At 38.0% G+C, this 24671-nt stretch overlaps 1 protein-coding gene across 3 annotated transcripts; it reads left to right on the top strand.

Annotated features, from left to right (window-relative positions):
• Positions 1–1913: 1913 nt before the first annotated feature.
• POLR1B (RNA polymerase I subunit B) lies at positions 1914–24397 on the top strand. Of its 3 annotated transcripts, none has more exons than XM_027853966.1 (15): positions 1914–2141; positions 4358–4525; positions 4844–4990; positions 6033–6165; positions 8194–8330; positions 8455–8678; positions 9490–9661; positions 12417–12588; positions 13533–13814; positions 15249–15382; positions 16443–16613; positions 18080–18236; positions 19872–20068; positions 21192–21445; positions 23420–24397. In XM_027853966.1, exons 1-15 carry the CDS (start codon positions 1965–1967, stop codon positions 24300–24302), a joined length of 3408 nt encoding a protein of 1135 aa, XP_027709767.1. In that variant the 5' UTR covers positions 1914–1964; the 3' UTR covers positions 24303–24397. The 3 variants fall into 3 exon arrangements, with proteins under 3 accessions (XP_027709767.1, XP_027709765.1, XP_027709766.1); XM_027853964.1 differs by lacking the exon at positions 1914–2141 and adding an exon at positions 2502–2606; XM_027853965.1 differs by lacking the exons at positions 1914–2141; positions 4358–4525; positions 4844–4990 and adding an exon at positions 5221–5309.
• The last annotated feature ends 274 nt before the right edge of the window (positions 24398–24671 follow it).

Genomic DNA, 24671 nt, shown 5'->3' on the forward strand with positions numbered 1-24671 from the left:
ACTGAATGACTAAACAAGAACAACAACAATACTGATCTATAGTTTTGGGGCTTTCTCCCCTTTATTTAGACTCTCTCTGGTTTAGATGTCAAGACCATATTTGTCTTGTGCTCTTTCCAGGATACCTCCATTTTAAGGAGGATGTCCAGGCCAATCATATATTCAATTCTCTTTAGGATGCAATCTTTACTCTTGACAGGATTTTTTTTTACTCTGCCCTTCATCCTCTTCCCTCTTTTCAGCTTCCTTTTATGTGTGGTCTCCTCCCACTAGAAATTAAGCTCCTGGAGGGCATAGACTGTCTGTCTTTCTCCTTATATTTGTATTCCCCACACTTATTGCAGTACCAGGCACATAGTAAGCACTTATTAAATGTTTGTTGACTTTTTGAGTCAACTTGAATCTATTAGGTGTTTGACCCTGGGCAAAGTTTGACCCTTAACTGTCTGCCTCAGTTTCCTTATCTGTAAAAAAGAGTTAATACCTGCCTCCCAGTAGAAGATGTTGTGAAGATCAAATGAGATAATTTAAAGTACTATATACTGTTATTTCACCATAGTACATTTCCTTTCTATGTAGAAATGTAGTTTCTATGTGGAAATTATTCAGTAAAAATGCTTAGTTACTATACGGATTTTATGATCACATCTCAGATTCTCCAGGTGCAGTCTCAGTTCCAAGCAAATAAGTTATGGTTAACAAGATTTTGCAAAAGGTAATCCTCTGTCAGACTCTGCCCTGATTTTTTTTTTAACATGACCAACATGTATAGGTAGCCAGAGAGTGTAGCTGTCTGTCTTAAGCAAAAAGTTAGAGGATCTTTTAAATCCAGTCAGTATGGCTTCCTGGAGTAGTCTAAACAGAGTGATCACGAAGTCTAATTCCAAGGAAGGAGTCATACTAGGCTAGAAGCGCGCTAGTAGAATGAGAATTGAACCTTTGCGTCTAAAGACATGGGTTCAAATTCTATCTCTCTTACTAACTAGCTGTGTGACTGTGGGCAAGTCACTTAATTCTCTGAGCCCCAGTTTCCTCTTCTGTAAAATGAAGGATTTGGACTAAATAATCCCTAAACCAGAAGTGACTTTCTATAATCTAATCTGAAGGCATGCTGGAATCTTCTAATCTGGACACATGCAGAAGGCATTTTAAGCCACTCACTGACGCCATCTCCGAGAAGCCTAAAAGAGCTTTCTTTATCCCGACACAAAGCTCCCTTGAGATATTATGCCCATTTTACAAAGCAAGAATGTGGAGCTGCTTGGGACGAGACTTCTAGTTTCAACTCAGGCAAAGCCTGGGTGAACCTGAGAACTGGCCACGATACTGGGGGCTGGGTCGGGATAGGCAGAGGGCAATCCACACACTTGGGCGGGCAGGAGATAGCTGTACCTTCAGATTCACATAGATATGGGAGACCACTGCTCCCAAGATGAGGATCCCTGAGAGGTGCACGTTGACTTAGAAAACCACACGTATACATATATATACATATATATATATATATATACACACACATATATACATATATATACATATATATACACATATATACATATATATATACACATATATATATATAACTAATCTACTTATTCTGTTAAATATTTCTTAATTATATTTTGGTCTGGTTCGGGTGATCTCGGGAGTTTTGTGGGCACCAAGAGCCCGGTGTTTGACAATTCTGCAACACGTTTTCCTTTGCAAGTGAGAGCTAGGCTTGGAGGAAAAAAAAAAAGCAAAATAGAAAGTACTCCTCACATGGGCTGCTGGGACTTGTAGTGTTCCGGTTATGGGTTTTTTTGTTTTGGTTCTTTTGCGAACGCAGATGAGAACCGTTGCTTCCTCCTCTTAGGACTACATTTCCCACAACGCCATAGGAGCGTGGGGGGCGGGAGTTCGTGACGAACTGCCTTCTGGGACCTGGAGCAGCTGTGGCTGGTTTCCCCCACGCTGGTACCGGCATGGATCCGGCTTGTAAGTGGCGGAACCTACCCAGCGGGCCCAGTCTGAAACACTTGACCGAGCCGGGTTATGGGCTCCCCAGAGAACAGCAGCTGCCGGCTTTGCAGGAACTCACGCGGGCGCACATCGAGTCTTTTAACTATGCTATGCGAGAGGGGCTCAACCACGCGGTCCAGGTGAGAGGGCGAACGACCCCTACCAACTCCTGCTCCGTAACTCGCGCCCCGACCTTCCTATCCCCGCATCCTGCCCCCTATCCAGCGTACCCCCAAGTGTCACGCTCCCCCTTCCCCTCTAGGTGCCGAGCCCTCCTTTCCCTTTCAGGGCTTCCACCCGTCTCCCCCAGTGGTGATCTCCTCCCTAACTCCATTGGTCTCGTGCCCCGACCTTCCCCTCCCCCACACCGGCGCCACAGGGGGTGGGCGGAGAGCTTGCCCCGTGCAGTTCCCGCGTGGCTGGCTGTCGCCGTGGGGGCGGAGGATAGGCTGAGCCAGGAGGGAGGGAGGAATTCTGAGATGCGGGAATATGGGGGGAGCTCAGTCCGGGCAGGATATGAAATGCTGTTCTCTCCATCCCACCCGACAGTTTATAGTCCACTTTGGCAGGAATAGAGAAGAGAAATGTGAAACACGGCTGTAAAGGTATCCTGGGGCCAAATCGTTGGGATTGCAAAATGTCAGGCTTAAAAGTTTGTATGCTAACTATGTTAACTTTGCATTTTCAGCCTGTATTCTGAGGTCAGGTGACACTGGCCTGTTCTTCACAACACACACACACACACATTCTCACACTATCTCTCTATCTCTGTCTGTCTCTCATTTTTGCCCTCAGCTCTGCCCCCTACCTTCTAAAATAACGTCCCACCTTCTGCCAGAAGCCTTTCCCAGCCCTCCTTAATCTTAGATGTTTTCCCTCTGAGATGATCCCCAGTTTATCGTGTATTTTGTTTTCTGCATGTTGTCTCTCTAGCTTTCTCCAGTATTTATCTTGTTTTTACATTGCACTCTCCCATTACACCGTGAGTTCCTTGAGGACTGGGATCACGTTTTTGCCTTTCTTTATATCTGCAATACTTAGAATAGTCTGTTCCATAGTAAGTTCTGGATAAATACATATTGACTTGATTTAGCCTAGAGATTATAGCGGGCCACTCAGAGGTTTGTTTGTCATCCTTGTTACCTTTGACAGTTTATTAAGGGATATTCAGTAGTATTTCTTATGTGTGTGTTGTTTCCCCTCTTCCAATAGAATGTAAATTCCTTGAGGACCAGGATTATTTTAATTTTTGTCTTTATATCAGCACCCTATGTATGTAACGTGGCACCTAATAAATGTTTGTTTGATTCGTCTCAATAGGTTCTGGGACAGGGCTTGTTAAAACTTTTTCCACTGGATATCCCTTCAGCCCCTCTTAAACTGTGGGTGGCAACCCCCTACGGGATATTCCCACAGGAATATACAAAGCTTGAGAAGACATAGCCCTACCCCCATGGAGTTTACAATCTAGTAAGGGGATAAGATAAAAATACGTAATAGAAACTGATATTTACGGTTTTCCAAAGTATGTCATATCCCATTTTCTCATTTGGGCCACTTGGTGAAATGGTGAGGTAGGCACTTAGAGGTTTATTATTCTGATTTTGCTTGGAACTGAGTGACAGGCCTGTGGTCTCACAGCTAGGAAACATTAGAGACAGAATTTGAACTCATTTCTCCTATGCTTGTTCCATTTTACCACATAAAATACAAGACAGAGCAGTGACCTCAGTGAAGTTCTGGTGGAGTGGTTAAGCAGAAGACACATTACCAGAGTTTGAGAAGTGTGTGAATGATGGTACTCGGAGGCAGCAAGTGGAGACTACTCTTCCAAAAAGTTTAGCAATGAAAATGGGGAAGGAAATGAAATAGTAACACAGTGTTAGCCGGGTCAAAGGAAGGCATCTTTTGATGTAGGGGCATGCTTATAGAAGTAAGGCAAGGAGCTAAAAGAAGAGTAAATTCAAAATATTTAAGAGAGGATGAAGGTATGAAAGGCCCAGTAGAGGATGGGATCCAGCGCACACGTGGATGGGTTAGCTTGGGAAAGAAGGCTGACTTCAGTTCTTCCTTTGAAACAAGAAAAAAGAGAGAAGCTGGATGAAAATTTAAAAGTCTAAAAATATGAAAGAGTGGAGCTGAGGGAGTTCAAGTATTCAGAATAGGGAAGATTTTCTGTCATACTGCCCCATAAAGTCACTAAGAGTGGATTCTGGCTTCATTTTCCTTTTCACGTGTAAACCTGATGTCCTGTCACCATCTTTTACTTCTGAAGGCTCGGGGAAACAAATGGTGAAAGTCTTTTGACTGAAAGATCTCAGAAAATGTAAAATAAAGAAAAGGTGTTGTGTTCCAGGCCATTCCACCCTTGGAATTTGCTTTCAAAGATGAACGTATCACTCTTGCTATTGTGGATGCTGTCATTAGTCCTCCCATGGTCCCTAAAGGGAGCATTTGCAAAGAGTTGAAAGTCTACCCAGCAGAATGTCGTGGTCGGAGAAGTACATATCGGGGAAAGCTGACAGTAAGTAAATAACAATGAACAAACAAATAACGAATGAGCCATCGTATTATATTATATTATATGTGCTGTGCCTAATAAATACCACACTTAACTGGGCTGCTTAACATCATTTAGAAATTTATGTTTTATAGTCTAAAGCACTACATGTTATCTGAAAATTAGAACTGCTTCTCTCTGGTTCCTTCCCCCGCCCATTAGAATAAGCATTATGCTAACTGTTTAAAATGAACCTTTTGGTTACTTTTGTAGTTTCAGTTATCTGGACACAGCTTTTTATCTTGGCTAATGAATTTTTTTTTTCCTTCTGTTTTCCATTAGGCTGATATCAGCTGGTCTGTGAACGGGATCCCCAAGGGAATTATTAAACAATCCCTTGGCTATATTCCTATTATGGTGAAGTCTAAGCTGTGCAACTTACATAATCTTCCTCCAAAAGCTCTTATTGAGCACCATGAGGAAGCAGAGGTAAAATGAGATCAATAACTTGGGTTGAATAGAGAAATATTTCATGCATTGAAAATCTTATTTCAAAGTTTGTTTTCACCCAATTTTCCTTCTAATTTATTATTCTTGTCTTTTTAAAAATAATTTTTTGATGCCTTTATTATTTTTTTACATCACCTTAGTTTCTCCCATTATCCCTCCCCCTCTCAGACAGCCATCCCATATAACGTAGAATTTCTTAAAGACAAAAGAAGAGGAAAAAATCGTCATTACTGATCAGTACATGAAAAAAGTCAGAAAATATTGCAAGATTTGTGGACCTCACCACCTCTGTAAAGAGGTGGGTTGGGAATATCCTCTTACATTCCTTCTTTCCAGTCATACTTGCTCTTTATGATTTTGCCACATTCACTTTTGATGTGCGTATTTATATTGTGTTCTTCCTGGCTATCACATTGTCCTACTCACTGTATATATTGTTTTCTTGGCTCTGCTTACTTCACTCTGCATCAGTTTATGTAGATCTTTCCATACTTCTCTCTATTCAGCACATTCATCATTTCTTACAGAACAGCAAATTCCATTACATTCATGTATCAAAATTTGTTTAGCCATTCCCCAATTGTTAGTCATCTCCTTAGTTTCTGATTTTTTTACTATCACAAAAAATAGATATTTTGTTGTATTTGAGTACTTTCTTCTTATCATTGGCTTCTGTCAGGTACAAGCCCAGTAGTGGAGTCTCTAGGTGAAAGGGCATTTTAGTCACTTTATTTGCATAATTCTGAATTGCTTTCCAAATGGTTGGGGTGATTTATTGCACCACCAATAATGTACTAGGGTGCCTATCTTTTCACAATCTCTCCACCATTGACTGTTGCAATCTCTTGTCGTATTTGTCAATTTGCAGGGTGTGAGGTGAAAACCTCAGAGTTATTTTAATGTAAATTTCTCTTATTAGTGATTTGGAGCATCTTAAATTTTATATTAATGTAGTTGTATATAGATATGAATGTGTATATGTAGCCATGTGGTAGTAACATCCCTCTGATTTCTTTGACAGGAGATGGGAGGCTATTTTATAATAAATGGTATTGAAAAAATTATCAGGATGCTAATTATGCCTCGGAGAAATTTTCCCATTGCAATGATAAGACCAAAATGGAAAACCAGAGGCCCTGGTTATACCCATTATGGTGAGTATTGAATCATAACAATTAATACTGGGATGATGGCTTAGAAAAAGATAAATTTAAATTAAATGTTAAAATGATTAAATCAAATGAAGAAAACTTTTATTTAAATTGATTCTTTTTTCTTTTGTACTACTCCATTTTAAATATTTCATTATTAAAAGTTGATTCTAACTTTTGACCCCATCCTGTTTATAATGCACCGTCTTTAGCAGATCATCAGCAAGCCTCTGCTTGAACACTTAGACAAAGACATTGTTGTATAATACTAGTTGATTTTGGCTCAATATAAGAAAGAACTTTCTGACTTCCCAAAATTTCCTGTGGTTGTAGTTCTAAATATGTAGAAGTCTGTATATTTACAGATATATAGATCTGTGTATATATCTACATACATATATATGGAGAGAGAGAAGCAGGCAGATGGAGACAGAGACTTCAAGATTAGCTCAACTCTTTTATCTTACGAGTGGTACAGTATCATCCCTCTAGTGGTGATAGAGTTGAGACTAGGCCAGTCTTTTCTTTCTTCAGTCCAGAGGTCCTTTTACTGAACCACACTACCTACTATCTAATGTAGTAATCTGATCTGCAACACCCCTAGTAGAAAATAGATTAACTATCTAATTTGTTTTTCATTGGGAATTTTATGCCATATTTGTCTATTGTAAAGTGAGTCATGTTCTGTTTTCAGCCTCCTTATTGCAGTGGAATTCACTTGTGTTCTCTTGGTTTTGTGTATTAAAATACAAAATCAACTCTTTGTATAAAAGAACATAATCACTCCATCTTAAATGTGGTTCCCCCTTCCAAAGTAAAAATTCTTCTGTATGGATCATAGGTTCACTGGTTCATAGAGCTAACTAGAGCTGGAAGGTATGTCAGACACCATCTTGTCCAACTGTATCATCTTACAGGGAAGGAGACTGAAGGCTGGGAGTTTGTGTCTTGTCCAAAGTTCCATACGTAGTGAACATCAGAGAGAGGATTGAACTGCAGGTCCTCAGACTCATCAGCCAATGCTCATTTAAAATATACCATAATAACTTCTCACTCCCCTTTAGACTAGGATAGAACCCAGGTTGCAGTAAGCTGTGGGGCTTGGGCAGATGATCTGTAAGATTTCTTCCAGCTTTGTGATTCTCTTATTTTCTGTGTTCCATCTTTCTCTTGCTAGTGTATTTCAACTCTGTTTTGAAGAAGGAAGCCACTTTGGCTACTTTGTCTTTTTTTTTTTTAACTTATATGTCATATTCCCCATAAGTATATACTAGCCCTGTGTAAGCACATCGACAGTTCTTGTTTTATATAATGGACCATTTTGCAGACCTCTGCCTAAAGTCATTTTTTACATAATGTGAATTTGTGGAGGAAGAGGGCCATGGCGTCAGCACGTGATTCAAGGACATGTGAGGGCCAGGGACAGAGAAGTGAGAGCAGGATCCGGAGTACCTGAGGGCTTGGGCTAACCGTGCAAGAGGCTGACACTTGGGAGTCGGACACAGACACAGGCAGTACAGGCAGCACCAGGGGGCCAGGGACAGATGGAAGATAGACACATGAGCGGGTGGGTAGATTGGGGCAAAGGTATCTCTTGATACTGGAGGTCTCAAACCAAGGTCCCACTAGGGGTGGCAGTGGGCAGGTCTCTCTGCATCCATTCTGCTTTCACTTGGAGGGTTCTTTGTTTAGGGTTTTGTTTTTGTTTGTTTGGGTTTGGGGAGTTGGGAGGGAGTAGGAGGCTGGGAGTGAAGGGGCAGGAGTGAAGAGTGAAAACAGTAAAGTTAACATAAGTGTTTTTTGGAAATGTAGAGTTCTTTCAGAATTCTTTACATAAAGTTGAATTTGTGAAATGTGAATTTACATAAAATGAGAACTGTATGAGCAATCAAACTAATTAGTATCTTTATGAGACAAGTTCCTTGAGCTTAAACTATTTATCCCTCTGAGTATAAATTTATCCTTTTGAGTTAGTCAAGTATAGTTGCTGAGGACACCAAGTTTCTAATTTTGTAATGTTTATTTTGACAGGAATTTCAATGCACTGTGTTAGGGATGAGCACACTGCTATCAACATGAATCTTCACTACCTGGAAAATGGCTCAGTGATGGTGAATTTTATTTATCATAAAGAATTATTTTTTCTTCCTCTGGGATTTATACTGAAGGTAAGAGCATTTTTCTTATGAGATTCATCAGGAGCTTCCAAAGCTTCATTCAGATTCTGTAGAGTGAATTATAGATTGGATTAAGTAGATCACTAATATTAAACTTATTTATTTTCCGTTCTAGGCATTAGTTGCTTTTTCTGATTACCAGATTTTTCAGGAGCTTATCAAAGGAAGAGAGGAGAACTCATTTTTTAGGAACTGTGTTTCTCAGATGTTAAGAATTGTAATGGAAGAGGGTTGTCTTACACAAAAACAGGTCCTTAACTATTTGGGAGAACGTTTCAGAGTAAAGCTCAGCCTTCCTGATTGGTACTCAAATGAACAAGCTGCAGAATTTCTGTTAAAGTATGTATTTTCTTCCAAAATATTCTTTCTTTATTGTAGGTTTGGGGTTCAAGGTAGGGGTTTTATGATTATGTATTTGAAGTGCAGTTGGTGTGGAGTAGTTAGCACCCCAGCCTCAGAGCCAGGAAATTCTGGGTTTGGGTCTTCCCTCTGACAACTCATGGCTGTGTGACCCTGGGCACTCATTGCCCCTCTCAGAGCCCCAGGCAATCCTCTGCTGATCTGCATTGGTGGAGGGTGTTTTCTCACTAAAAGTTCCCTATACCAATGACATTATAGGTCTGGCTTTTGCACGTACGTACGTGTGTGTGTGTGTGTGTGTGTGTAGTTGGGTTAGAGAGAATGTGAATCAGCAACTGATTTGGTGGCTCTTCTGGTCCACAGAATCCCTAAAACAAGTTGATTGGAGCAAATGCTTAAAATAGTGATAGCTTTTTCTTTTTCTTTTTTTTTGGTTAGGCAGTGGGGTTAGGTGACTTGCCCAGGGTCACACAGCTAGTGTTATGTGTCTGGGGCCGGATTTGAACTCAGGTCCTCCCGAATCCAAGGCTGGTGCTCTATCCACTGCGCCACCTACTTGCCCCGATAGCTTTTTCTTTTTCATTGGACTTCACCTTACAGGCCAAGTTGGAGGAAAGAAGCTCTGGTATTGGAGAATTTTCCATTTCTCTCCTGAGTCTACTGAGTCTTGAGTATAGATTGACTGATTAATATTTATATATTTTTAATAAATATTTGTGAGTTTGATTAGAATGAAGTAGTATCAATCAGTAGTTGAATTCCTTTAATTTTTTTTCTTTTTATTTAACAGTCAGTGTGTATGTATCCATCTGAAATCCAATGAAGAAAAGTTTTATGTGCTTTGTCTCATGACTCGGAAGTTGTTTGCTTTTGCCAAAGAAGAATGTATGGAGGAAAATCCTGATAGTTTAATGAATCAGGAAGTTCTCACACCAGGACGACTCATCCTTATGTTTTTAAAGGTAAATCAATATATTCTACACTTTGGGCACTCATCTCTTATATTCCAAAGTCAAAGTACACCAACCCACAATTTTTTTCCAAATTTTCCTTAATGTTTGACTTGTAACAAGTGATGTTCTGGGCCCAAAGAGATAGATATAATTTATCATGCAAAATAACCAAGGCCTTCTTAACACAATAACTTGATACAATAATAGAAATGACTTTTTAGAGGGATACAACCTATACAGAGGCAAGAGATAACATGTCATGTATACCGAACAGTTCGGTAGTCCAGTTTGGCTGGAATGTAGAGTGTTTGAAGGAGAAAATTGCCTTGAGAGGTAGGCAGAGAACTTTAAAAGCAGAGAAGTTATATTTCATCCTAGGTTTAAAAGGGAGCCACTAGAATATCTTGAGCAGTGTAGTGACATGGTCATACCTGTGCTTAGGGAGTCAGGAGGGCCTGAGTTCAAATCCAGCCTCAGACCAGACTCTTGACATTTACTAGCTATTTGACCCTGGGCAAGTCACTTAACCCCAATTGACTTGCCAAAATACAAAACAAAACAAAAAAAAGAATGTCAGTTTAGCTTCAATGAAGGATGGATTAAAGAAGGGCGAAACTAGAGAGTGAGAAATCAGAAGGCTATGCGTTAGTCTGGGCAAGACGTGAGAGTTTGAACTAGAGTGAATGTGTAATTGGACAGAGAGGAATGTATGTGAAAAAAATTAGGGAGGTGCAGTCGACAAGATTTGGCAACTTATTTGAACCTGAGGTGTGAGGGAGAGAGAAGAGTTACCAGTGACTTTGAAATTGCAAACCTGGGTTACTAGAAGGATGATGGTGCCTTCAACATAAATAGGAAAATTAGAAAAAGGAAAGAATTTGAGGGAAAAGATGACTTCTCTTTTGGACGTATTGAGTTTGAGGTGCCTATCAGATATTCAGCTGGAGATGTCCATTAGGTAGTTGGTGATATAACACTGGAGTTCAGGGGAGTGATTGGGGCTGGGTATATCAATCTGGGATTAATCTGCATAGAGGTGATAGTTGAACCCATAGGAATTAATGATATTGCCACAGGAAAGAATAGACAGGAAAATAGGTCCCAGGAGAGACTCAGGGTATATCTGTGCATGAAGGGTGGGACAAGGATGATGCAAAAGAGACTAAAAAGGAATAACCCAGGAGAAATGTCTTTATAAAAACTGGAGGAGGAGAGGGTGGTCAATAACAAAATGCAGATGGGAGGAAAAGAAGAAAGATTAAGGATAGACCATCATATCTGACACCTGTTAGATTACTGGTAACTTTGTAGAAATTGTTCAGTTGTTTAGTTGTGTCCTACTCATTAAGACCCCCTGGGCCATAGTGTCCCTGGTATCTTCTTGGCGAAGATACTGGAGTGGTTTGCCATTTCCTTTTCCAGTGGATTAGGGCAAACAGGTCAAGTGATTTGCCCAAAGTCACACAGCTAGTAAGCGTTTGAGGCCAAATTTGAACTTGGGTCTTCCAGACTCCAGGCCCAATGCTCTATCCACTGAGTCATCTACCTACCCTTTGTAGAAATTAGTTCTAGTTAAAAGATGAGATTAAAATCTAGGTCACAGGGGGTTGAGAAGTGAGTGGGAGGTGAGGAAGTGGAGGCAATGTTTACTTAGCTTTTTCTAGGAATTGGGCTGTGAAAAGAAAGATATGGGTAGTAGTTTGAGGATATGTTGGAATTTAGCAAAGCGATTTTTTTAAGGGTGGGGAGATCTAAGCATGTTTGTATGTAAGCAGTAGAGTTGGAGCCAGTATATAAGGAAAGAGATTTGAAAAGAGGTGATGGTAGGAGGGTGGTTGAAAGGATAAACCCAAGGCCAACAAATGGGAGAGAATGAGATTAAGAAGAGTTGACTTTTGCAAGAAGAAAGACCACCTCCCTTATAGTTCTATGAGTCTGCCTTGTCATTTGGGCTTTCCTTGACATATAACCTTTTCCTTCTCTGCTGCCCCAGCTGCTGAGATATTACTAATTGGTCTGCAGTGCTTTCATATGAGAAGACTGGCCCTTTCCAGACCACTCACAGCCTTCTAAATTCTTGAATATAATCTTCTGCTTTTCTTGGCTATTTTCATTTATTGGCATTTAGTGTGTGTTTAAAGCTCTCCAGGGTTGAAGCAGGTTTGACTACTGAGAGGTCTAGTCTCTCAAGATTCAAAAGTTTTATTGACTTTTCATATTTAAGTATAGAAACACATTCCAAAGCCAACTACATTTTCTTTTATTGTCCACATCTCTGTTCTCTCACCTTTTCCCTAGTCCCATTAATGTGAATAATCTAGAAGTGATTATATTTTTCTTCACTTAGTATGTTTAGAAACAACTGAAATAGTGATTTATTCAAACAGCATTTGTTAAGCACCTACTGTGTACAAAATACCATGCTGAGAAAGATAGTTTTAGATAAAAGAAGGTCTCTCCCTTTAGGGACCTGATAATCTAGTATAGTAGTAAGGTATCGTCGCAAATAAACAATATTGCATATTAAATGCATTAGAAAATTATTGAACAAATTAATAGGTATGGTCTGGGGAAGATTATTCCTGCTAGAGGATCAGGGAAGACTTTATGGAAGAAATAGTATTTGAAAGGGTTTTTATGTAGTTCATCAAGCATGATTTCATTTTCTCAGTGATCTGGGTAAGTCATTTTATCATTACAGAGCACTTATGAATTTTTTTAAAAAAAGCTAATCTCACTGCTTTTTTTGTTGTTTTCATTTCAGGAAAAGATGGAAGCTTGGTTGGGGTCTGTTAAAATAGCTTTAGATAAGAGAGCTCAAAAGACCAATGTCTCTATTAACACTGAAAATCTGATGAAAATATTTAGTATGGGATTAGACCTTACAAGACCATTTGAGTATCTTCTTGCTACTGGGAACCTACGCTCAAAATCAGGTGAAATTATTACTTTTTTTTTCTTAAATTATTAAAAAAAAAAAGCTGTCCTAGACTTTTGTTTTAGATGGTTATTATTACTGAAATACCTAAATGAAAACAAAAACTGCCAATACGTGAAACTGAATTCCATTTTTTTCTTCAGTTTTATTAAGTGCATATTAACTTTAACAAGATAAGTTTTTAAATCCCCTAGTTGCTTCTACATCTCTTCCTAAAGTCTTTTTTTATTTGTTTTTTAACATGATATATACTATTCTGATTTTGCTTTTTTTCATTCCACATCACTTCATAAGGCTTCTCTTTCTGGTGTTTTCTTCATATTTGTCATTTCTTATGGCATAACAAATAAAAAGAAATGATGTGAAAATTGGAGAGGATAGCTATAGTTTTGCTTATTTAAGGACAAATTATGTGATTCTGTGTTACCTAAGCACCTCAATTGCCCTTTCTTTTGTCCATTACATTAGCACTTCCACCAGAGTTCTAGTAAATCAGAAATAGATCTAGAGCAGTCATTCTTAATTTAAGGTCCAGTAAATTTTGTTTTTTGATGTTTTGATAACTATATTTCAATATACTTTGTTTCCTTTGCAATCTTAGGTATTTTATTTTATACATTTAAAAATACTATTCTGAGACATTATTAAAAACTTTATTCTGGGATCCTTATGCTTCACCAAACTGCTGGCGGAGGGGAGGGTACACAAAAATAGGTGAAGAACCCCTGATTAGCACAAGGTTTTTCCAAAGGTTGGCTACTTGATGGAAAGAGTAGTATAAGGTTTGGTTGTGCTAGAGGTTGAAACGGTTGACAAAAATATGTTAGTAGTAGTTAACATAGATAAATAAACCTGTTTAACTTTAGTGAACATAGAATTTATTTTATTATGGTAGTATATACATCTAGAGCTTTAAATAGCCTTGTTTCTTGCTTTGTTCAGGTCTTGGCATGCTGCAAGATTCTGGCCTCTGTGTGGTGGCTGACAAACTCAATTTCATACGCTACCTTTCCCATTTTCGCTGTGTACACCGAGGTGCTGCCTTTGCCAAGATGAGAACGACCACAGTACGAAAGCTGCTTCCAGAGTCCTGGGGTTTTCTTTGTCCTGTGCATACACCAGACGGAGAACCCTGTGGCCTGATGAACCACATGACTGCTATCTGTGAGATAGTCACACAGACTACCTATATATCTTCCATCCCACCTTTGCTTTGCTCCTTAGGTATGTTTCTTGCAATTAAGTGAAAGTTTTTCTCCTGCAGTGATTGTGGTAGATAATTGTTCAGCTTTTGGGAGATCAGCAAGGACATAGTTTTTCTGGAAGAATTGCTTTTTAATCTTTTTTTGCTACGAACTGTTGAAAGCACTTTGAAAATTGAAAAGGAAAGCAGGAATTAGCAATGTTAGAGATGCCCCTCTACTTTTTACAAAATTCTCTAATCAAAACCAACGAATGTTCAAAGCCTCCTTTGAAAGTGAAGACCTAAAAGCACCAATCCTTAATGCCCAAAGGCCATGCATTCTGTGTCTAGTAGGTACCTGTTTAATATCTATGCCCATTGACCTTACCAGGTATTTCATGACATGATCTAGGGAGACTCTGTCATGGTCCTTGCCAGGCTCATCTCTATTTCTAAATGGAATTGCATTCCAACTTTTCTGCCCAGGGAATCCCTGACATTCCGCCACTTCAGACACCTTTTGTTTATTTCCTAGTGCTCTTTCCCCTTCCAGTGTAGCCTATTTTGTATTTCACATGAGCCTTCCATTCCATGATGGACTTTTTACCATATTCCTTGTTACTTAGAAGCAGCTTGATCTCTTCCTCCTGTTCTGTATCCTTCTAGCTCTGTGATGTAGAGTGGCATCCAGAGGTCATTCATTCCTAAACTGCACATATGTCCCAGTATTCCAAAGCTTCATCTGTAATGTTTACATAGCAACATTTCATTTTCATAAAGACCTAAGACCTTAAGCAATTTCAGGAATCTATAAGTGAATCCAAAAGTTGAAGAAAAGAAATATGTCCCTGGGCAGTGAGCCGCAACAGTTAATAGTTTGCAGGCCCTTCAGTGACACCTGATACACTATAAAAATCTGCTTGGTATAAGAAAAAACTTAGTAGCAGAATGATCCTTAAGTGGAGTAGACTGCCTTGTTGGGAACTAGTTGCTTTACTCTTGTTGACCCTTCAAGCAAAAGCTAGATTTGTTAGTGGGGATTCTTTTTGGATTAGACAAGGTATCAACCACTGAGGTCTGTGATTCTGACCCTTTTTTCTGTTTACTGTGCTGAATGTTTTATTTAAACTATCTGTGTAGTGTTAATATTCATATAAATATTTTGCTCTGTATATCTTTTTTTTTTAATTATCAGTATTTAACTTCCTTATCAGTAAGGAAAAAATGAATAAAAAACTGAGGTTTTCACCTTTGTGATTCAGTTTGCCATCTGCAAAGTAATGGTACTCTGATTAAAGAAACACTTATTAAGGAAGACTTATAGCTTCAAATTAGTCTCAGGGTATTAATATTAAATGTCTAAAGTGTCTAAAAGTGGTGACAGAGACTATTGGAAACCCTTGTGTAGGTAGTTTTAATAACTACAAGAGTTTTGGTATGGTTGATTGTACCATATTATTGTCCTCTTTCTCCAGGGGTTACCCCGTTTGATGGGACTCCAGGTCAACCTTATAATGAATGCTACCCTGTTATGTTGAATGGTATCATGGTTGGCTGGGTGGAAAAGGATCTTGCTCCTGCCATTGCAGATTCTCTCCGGAATTTTAAGGTAATCTTAGATATGTGAATTGACTTCTCCTTTTTTTGTTTGTTTTTTGAGCTTTTCTTTACTATTTTTTTATTCATTCTGAAAAAGTGGGCCACAGAACAATCTAAAGAAATTTGAGAAAGCATAAGATGGCTAGGATCTAGAATTTCATCTGGAACCAGGTTGAAAAATATTTTCAGACAAGTAAATTGGCTGGCCACCACAGTGGGTGTCTAGCTTAACTGGTTTGAATTAGGGTATACTATCTGATCAACATGTCTTCTGTTCCCTCAGGTCTCTAATTATTGACAAACTTAAAATCTTGCTAAGAAGCTAAACAAAATAAATATTAATGACTATAATTGGGATCCAAAAACTGAGTACCCAGATCAGCTCATTTGGTCACATACAATAAATGTTAGGTTGTATACAATAAAGCAGGCCACACTCATTGCCTTAAGGGATTTGAAAAGAGAAATAAAATAGGTTTTGGGGGGACTGCCTTTATATTTTCAAATTACTCTCTTCAATTAATTCCAAGGACTTTATCCCCTTGATTATTAGGCTATTTAGAGAAATAGCACAGTAGCAGTGCCTAAAATTTTATATCCTTTGCTCGTACTATTTATACATTTAACATAAGACTAGAGAAAGTATTTTTAGCTTTCTTCAAGGATTCTATGTGAGGTGTAAGTTGTCACATATGCTTAACTTAACAATGCATTTTAGAATTAGCTACTCATTAATTGGTTCTGAGATAGGAAATTGAATTACCAGACATAGAATTCTGGAGGAATTTAGAGAACGAAAGAGGTGGTTAATGGCTTAGCCCCTCCCCTAGTTTGCCCCACTGCCCAACATCTGGGTTGAATAAGGGAGAGTACAAGAACTTACAGTTAAATTCCTTCCATTTTGATCTATATTTCTCATTTTTTCCTATATCCAGCCGCAGCTTGTCAGGGATGATTTGACATTTGCCACCAGCTGCATGGTGGTTTGCTTTTTGCTAAAATACAGAACCATCATTCATGAAATTAAAGAGGAGAGGAAAATTTTCTGATTTTCTATCTCTTGGAAATAGGTATTGGGGAAAAAACAGATCCCTCCTTGGATGGAAATAGTTCTTATCCCAATGACTGGAAAACCAAGTTTGTACCCTGGACTATTTCTTTTCACTACTCCTTGTAGAATGATACGACCTGTGCAGAATTTGGAACTGGGTAAAGAAGAACTCATTGGCACTCTGGAACAGGTAGGGTGATATACTTTTCTTGGTATCTATATAAGATGTTATCGTTTGTGTAGGCTCAGGCATCCTTTTAATTGCCCATTTGTTCCATCTGTTAAAAATATTTGATAAAAATAGTTGGAGTCATTTAACCTGAGTCTTGTCAGTTACAAAGTTGTAGATTGGTGCTTTTAGAAATTGTCTTGGGAGTGGATATAAATTGACTTTGTAATGTAATGATGAAAAAAATCTAATCAAGTGGGTTAAATGGATCCAAGTAAGTGGATTAATCTGATCTAAGAAAATTGTACTGAGAGAAAAGGAAAGGAGGAGACAGACAAGGGTAAATAACATCACAGGAAAAAGCACAAAAACCTATTACAGCAGAGGGAAAGAAGGGAGGGAGATGAGCATTGTTTGAACCTTACTGTCATCAGATTTGGCTCAAGAAGGGAATAGAAATCTAACTTGTACTATAGGTAGTAGGAGGGGAAAAGGGAAAGAAAAGGGAGGGAAGAAGTAGTAAGGGAAAAGGGGAAGAAAAAGGAGGGAGCTGGGACTGAGGGAGGCGGTGGTCAAAAGCAAAACATTAGTGAGGAAGGAAAAACATAAACGGAGAGGAGGCGGAAGGATGGAGAGAAAGACACAGAGAGTAATCATAACAGTGAATGTGATATATGAATGTAATGGAATACTATTGTGCTATATGAAATGATGAACAGGCAGACTTAGAAAAACCTGGAAAGACTTGTATGGTTTGATGCTGAGTGAAGTGAGCAGAACCAGGAGAACATTGTACACAGTAACAGCCATGTTGTGCGATGACTAATGTTGATAGACTTAACCCTTCTTAGCAATATAAGACATCTCCAAAAGCCTCATGATGGAAAATTCTATCCACATCCAAAAAAAAAACTATGGAGTTTGAATGCAGATCAAAGCATACTATTTGCTATTTTTTTTTCTTCTGTTGTGTTTTGTGTCCTCTTTCTGGTGGTTCCTCCTATTGGTTCTAATTCTTCCTTACAGCATGACTAATGTGAAAATATGTTTAATAGGAATGTATATGTATAGCCTATATCAGATTGAATGCCCTCTTGGGGTGGGAGGTAGGGAGAGAACAATTTTAAATTCAAAAGCTTACGGAAGTGATTATTGATAAATCAAAATAAATTAATTAAAAATTTTTTTCTTATCTTACCTCTTTTATACATTATCATTTAGATAGAGAGCTTATTATATTAATTTTTTTTAAAAACCAGCTCTATATATTGTTAGGCATTTCTTTAGATCTCAGCAGGAGATGAGGAGTACTGGTAAGCTTAACTTCATTTCCCAGAGTCTATGTAGTGTACATTTGCATCTGATTTCAACCAAATTAACTTAAATTTTTTCCCCCTTTTCTCATGCTTCTAAATATTATGACACCCACCATTGACTGCCATTTATTTCCTTAAAATCTAAACTTTGTTCTTTCTTTTTGGTTTCAGATCTTTATGAACATTGCTATCTTTGAGAATGAGATTGTTTCTGGGGTAACCACACACCAGGAGCTCTTTCCTCACAGCATGCTGAGCGTGGTAGCCAATTTCATTCCTTTCTCTGATCATAATCAGAGTCCTCGAAACATGTATCAGTGCCAGATGGGTAACTATCTTGTTAATTAGGGTAATTACATACTGTTTTTTAAAAACTCAGATATTTTATTTTTTCCCCAACTAACATGTAAAAGCAGTTTTTAATTACATGCTATTTTTAAAATGAAAATAAGACATTCATTAAGAAATTAGAGTCCTTTAAACCATAATCCAAAACCAGGTGTACATTTGTAGAAGCCCTAGTCTTATGTGGTGGTAGATCTGTGACTGGGTGATCTAGCTCAGTCTGTTGTCTTCAGCCCCATTAGTTGCAGTTCTCTCCTGGTTCACTTTATAGCTTGAGAAGGAAATCGATGCCGTGAGTAGTGGGGCATACCTAGTACCTGATACTGGGAGAGCCCGAGGCTGGTGGATTGCTTATGTTTGGGAGTTATGAGCAACAATGGACTAAGTCAATTGGGTATGCACACTAAGTCTGGCAATATGGTAAGCCCCTAGGAGTGAGGGCCTCCCAGACTGCCTGACAAGAGGCAAACCAGGCCAAGTTGGAAACAGCAGGTCAAAGCTTCTATGCCAATTACTAGTGGGGCCTTTGTGGCTGCTGTTGTACCACCCTGGTCAAGAGAGGATAACCCATTTAAAAAAAATAAAGAGTCAGGAGATGGAAGCCTAGTGGGAATATGGAGACTGTCTAGAACTGTCTTTAGGACTTGTCATAGAAATCTTAAAGGGATTTAGTGTGGGACAAAGAAGACTGTCTTTTTGATAATTATTACTGATGGATTTCCTAGCCACCCTGAGGATTTTTTGAAGATAATTATTTCAGAGATTTTTTTTAGTATATTAGTGAAAATTTTTCATCAGGCTCTTTTCAGAACATATAAAGATTTCTCCATGAATCTTAACTGTTGAGAAAAGCACAATTTTAAAAGTTTATTCTTGTGTCAAATGTATATTTAATTTGTCAACTATATAGATATATATTTCATTTGAAAAGGATGCATTTGCTTATTTTTAAATCATCATTGTACTGTTAGTCTTCTTTTTATTTGATATCAACAAAATTATAAAAGCTATCTTCTGCCACTTTGAGTCATTACTGAAAATACCCCAGCATGTGAGATGCTCCATGGACTCTTTGAAATCTCCCAAACTGATATTAAATAATTGGTAAATAATTTTTTTGATTATGTCCTCAATAAGGAGAAGTAGCGTGAAGTACTGGATAGAGCAATAAGGGATAAGGGAATAAAGGAAACCTGGGATCGTATCCTATCTCAGATGCAAGTTGTGTGCCCCTAGACAAGTCATTTAAGCACTATCTTCCACAATTTCCTCAACTGTAAAATAACGATCATATAGCCTGTAATTCTTGCCCATATAAGTTCATGGATATAAAGCACTTTGCAAACTTTAAAGTGTTATGAAAATGTCAGTTTTATAAAAAATACAGCAACATAGGATCTTTGAATAAGCCACCTAAGTCATATATTTTGTGAGTAGGTAGGTTATGGATCTGGATTTTTTTTTTCTTTTTCTCTATTGTCATTTTATATTGCTTGTCATTGATTTTTACATGTGGTATTTTTCCAATGTATGAAAAAAAATGCATTGGGTAGTAAAATAATAAACCTTTAGAAATATTTTGGGAATTCACAATTTTGGGTTGTTTTTTTTTCTCTAGGTAAACAAACCATGGGATTTCCACTTCTTACTTACCATGACCGATCAGATAATAAACTGTATCGTCTTCAGACTCCACAAAGCCCATTAGTGAGACCATATATGTATGATTACTATGATATGGATAACTATCCCATTGGGACAAATGCTATTGTTGCTGTCATTTCTTACACAGGATATGATATGGAAGATGCTATGGTATGTTATTGGAAAAGGAATTTCAAAAACTAAGAGTGACGGGGCTCTTTTTTTAAAAAAATTAATTTTTATTCATAGCTCTTATTTTTATGTTGCCTAGATTTCCCAATGTATTCTCCCCCCGCTCCCCCAACCTGCTGCCTTTGGAGCGATATGCTGTTGTTAAAAAAAAAAAAAGAAAGAAAGAAAAGAAAAGAAAAAGAAGGAAAAAGCTCCAGCAGTTGGCAAAACTAACATATTGGAAAAGCCTGATAGGATACATAGCTTTTTGCATCCATAGACCCCTACCTCTACAAGGAAGCAAAAGTAGGGCTTTCTCATTCTATTCTTTGGAATAGGACACTTTTCAGTTTGAGTTTTCCAAGTAAGAATCTGTGACATAGGTCACCTAAATAGGCAGGTTTCTGGCAAATCAAAAACTCCAAGCACAATGCCTTGAACACAGACCATATATTCATATATATTCTAAAATACTTTGTTTATTCCTTAAATATTCAAGGACCTAATCTGTTTTTGCTGTATTTGTTTAATATATAATGTGATTATTTTAATTGAGTGAACTGTCCTTTTCAGTATCTTGATGAGAAATGATATGAGAACAGATGTACTTAAAGGCTCTGTAATTTTGTCAGTGTGAGCATTCCCTCCTCTAGTACATAGTACAGCTGTCCATAGCCTTTCAGATATTCTGAGGATCACTACAGCCAAACAATTCATCCTTCTCCAGCCAACCTGAACATCTCCAAAGTTATCTAGGCTGGTCCTTGGACAACAAAAATGCAGACCATCGTCTTATACTCCAAGCCTTTCCAGGCTGGGAGAACCTACCACAAGTAAGGCACCAGAGTAGAATATGATAGAAAAAAGTATATTTGCATGTTCCCATTTTAAAGAAATTATTATACTTGCTTGTTTCTTTGTGGGTTATGCCTGCCCTTTCAAAATTCATCTAGTAAGCAGGTTTCTCCAATTTGGAAAGTCAAGTTCAAATTGAAAATAACAATGATACAGCATATTTCATCTTAATGAGAGTATTTTAAAGTCAAATAGAATTACCTTTAAAAGTCTTAATATGACAGTGATTTAAGCAGGTTTCAGATTTATTATTATTTTGTTTTCTTAGATTGTGAATAAAGCTTCCTGGGAAAGAGGCTTTGCTCATGGAAGTGTCTACAAGACAGAGCTCATAGATCTTTCAGAAAAAATCAAACAAGGAGATGAAAGTCTGGTATTTGGAGTCAAGCCCGGTGATCAGCGGATTCTACAGAAATTAGATGATGATGGCTTGCCATATATTGGATCTCTTCTGAAATATGGGGACCCTTTTTACAGTTACCTAAATATCAACACAGGGGAAAGCTTTGTGACATACTATAAGTAAGTTTGGATCCCTCTTTTTAAAAAATTTATTCATTTTACAGGGTCTCCTGAGAAATGTTGCTGTCTTCTACTAAAAGCTTATGTTAAAAAGTGATTGTTAGGCTTATTGCTGTGATGAACACATCTTAGCTACAGTCTCAGGTGTGGTCTTTGGTCAACCAATCTGTGCTGACTTCATTAGCCAGGATCTTTCCCAGGCATCATTTGGGAAAGGAAATCATTAAGGTCCAGCACCTACTGCCTTGAATTTTTAAGTGAATAAACTGCTACCATAGGTAAGGGTTACCTTTAGGGTTTTCATACAGATTCTGTCTCCTCAGAACCTTCTGCAGAGCTAAATTGGAAGCAACAAAAGCTAAACACTGGAGGGGGGGCGCCTTAGTACAGTGTCTGGCACATAGTAGGTGCTTAACATATGTTTATTGACTGAGTGACAGCCTTTTTTTTATTAATAACTTCCTTAAATATAAGTTTAAAAAATGCAAGATAAGCTTAAGATTTTGTTTTCTTGATCTGAATTTAATGCAGTGGATTTTTTTTAGTAATTTATTTTTTAGTTTTCAACATTCACTTCCATTAGATTTTGTTTTAAATTTTCTCCCCTTCCTTTTCCTCCCCCTTCCCCAAGACAGCATGTAATCTGATACAGGCTCTATTTATACATTCATCTTAAGCATATTTTCACATTAGTCATGATGTAAGGAAAAATTAGAACTAATGGGAGTAACCATGAGAAAGAAAAAACAACAAAAGAAAAGGAGAGCAAATGGTATGCTTCCATCTGCTTTCAGACTCCAAAGTTCTTTCTGTGGATGCAGATAGCATTTTCTATTGTGAAACTTTTGGAGATGTCTTAGATCCTTGCATTGCTGAGAAGAGCTAAGTCTGTGCACAGCATGGCTGTTACCGTGTAAAACATTCTTCCAGTTCAGCTCACTTCACTCAGCATCAGTCCATACAAGTCTTTCCAGGTTTTTCGGAATTCTGCCTGCTCATCATTTCTTATAGCACAATAGTATTCCATTACATTCATATACCACAAATTGTTCAGTCATTCCCCAACTGATGAGCATCCCCTCAATTTTCAATTCTTGCCCACCACAAAAAGAGCTGCTGTAAATATGTTTGTACATTTGGGTCCTTTTCCCATTTTTATGATCTCTTTGGGATACAGACCTAAAAGTGGTATGGCTGGGTCAAAGAGTATGCACAATTTTATTGCTCTTTGGACATAGTTCCAAATTGTTCTTTATGGCTGGATCAGTTCGCAACTCCACCAGCAATGCATTAACGTTCCAATTTTCCCACATCTTCTCTAGCATTTATAATTTTCCTGTTTTGTCATGTTAGCCAATCTGATAGGTGTGATATGGTACCTCAGAGTTGTTTTGATTTTCATTTCTCTAATCAATAGTGATTTAGAGCATTTTTTCATATAACTATAAATAGCTTTAATTTATTCCTCTGAAAACTGCCCATTCATGTCCTTTGACCACTTATCATTTGGGGACTGAGAATTTTTTTTTTAATCTTAAGTTTAGTTGGCTTCTATAACAGATTCCATAAAATAGCAGGTAGCTTTTCAGATAGCGTGATTGTTACAGACAGAATCATGAAGCTCTTCAGACGAAGCCTCAATCTGAAAACCTCAACTCATTTTCAGTTCTAAGCAAAAACTCACATAGCAATAATATCCAGAAGAGTTCTCCTTCATCCATTTTGGTATTTTGATAAGGTTAATTTTGCATTTATTGAAAATTTTCAAATCACACACACATACATCCATATATATTTTACAATAAATGTGTATATATGTGTATTCCCTTGGGGTAGTTGGAATACATGTCAACCAAGAAAAAGAGAATTTTTGATCTAATGTTTCATGGAGGAGATATTTTCCTAAATACATTATTTTGAAGAAACTAAGACCATTGAAAAAGCTAATAATAAATATAAACTTTTCTTTTTTAGAAATAAGGAAAATTGTATTGTGGATAACATCAAAGTATGTAGTAATGACTCTGGGAATGGAAAATTCAAAAGCATCTGCATCACAATGAGAATCCCCCGGAACCCAACTATTGGTGATAAATTTGCTAGTCGCCATGGACAGAAGGGAATTTTGAGTAGACTGTGGCCTGCTGAGGATATGCCTTTTACAGAAAGTGGAATGGTGCCTGACATTCTGTTCAATCCTCATGGTTTTCCATCCCGAATGACCATTGGAATGTTGATCGAGAGCATGGCAGGGAAATCTGCAGCTCTGCATGGTCTCTGCCATGATGCTACACCCTTCACTTTTTCAGAGGAGAATTCTGCCTTGGAGTACTTTGGTGAGATGTTAAAGGCTGCTGGTTACAACTTCTATGGCACAGAGAGATTATACAGTGGAATCAGTGGGGTAGAATTAGAAGCAGATATTTTCATAGGAGTTGTCTACTATCAGCGCTTACGTCACATGGTCTCAGACAAATTTCAGGTGAGGACAACTGGAGCCCGAGATAAAGTCACTAACCAGCCCATTGGAGGAAGGAATGTCCAGGGTGGAATCCGTTTTGGAGAAATGGAACGAGATGCCCTTTTAGCACATGGCACCTCCTTTCTACTTCATGATCGCCTCTTCAACTGTTCTGACCGCTCAGTGGCCCATGTGTGTGTGAAATGTGGTAGCTTGCTTTCACCACTTCTAGAGAAGCCACCACCTTCCTGGTCGGCCATGCGCAACAGAAAATATAACTGCACTGTGTGTAACCGTAGTGACACCATCGACACAGTTTCTGTTCCTTATGTTTTCCGCTATTTTGTAGCTGAATTGGCAGCTATGAATATCAAAGTCAAACTTGATGTCATTTAACTTTTCTGTTCCTCTTGTCTTGGTCTCTCAGGATTTTTGTTTCAGATATATTTTTTGCATTTAAAATGATTTTCAATAAAAAACAAGTTTTTTGAGGCGTTGGGGTTGGAGGAATTGAAATCCAGTATTTTGTCTGTGTTATTAAACATTGGTTGGGAATTTTCAGGAAGCAAAATATTATTTTGCACATAGACTAATACAGTGTTCTATAGTCAGTAGAAATTACATGGAATTTTTGTATATTTGAACTATGTTTGGTATCAAAGATGAGACCTGGGTATGACTATTGCACAGTACATTAGTCTGAGATCTCTTAAGATTGCAATGTTCTTGTTATCTGAACCATGTTCCTTATACCAGATCATTACC

The sequence above is a fragment of the Vombatus ursinus genome, unplaced genomic scaffold (assembly GCF_900497805.2).
Source record: "Vombatus ursinus unplaced genomic scaffold, bare-nosed wombat genome assembly UNPS02010219.1, whole genome shotgun sequence".
In the NCBI taxonomy this organism is placed as follows: domain Eukaryota; kingdom Metazoa; phylum Chordata; class Mammalia; order Diprotodontia; family Vombatidae; genus Vombatus; species Vombatus ursinus.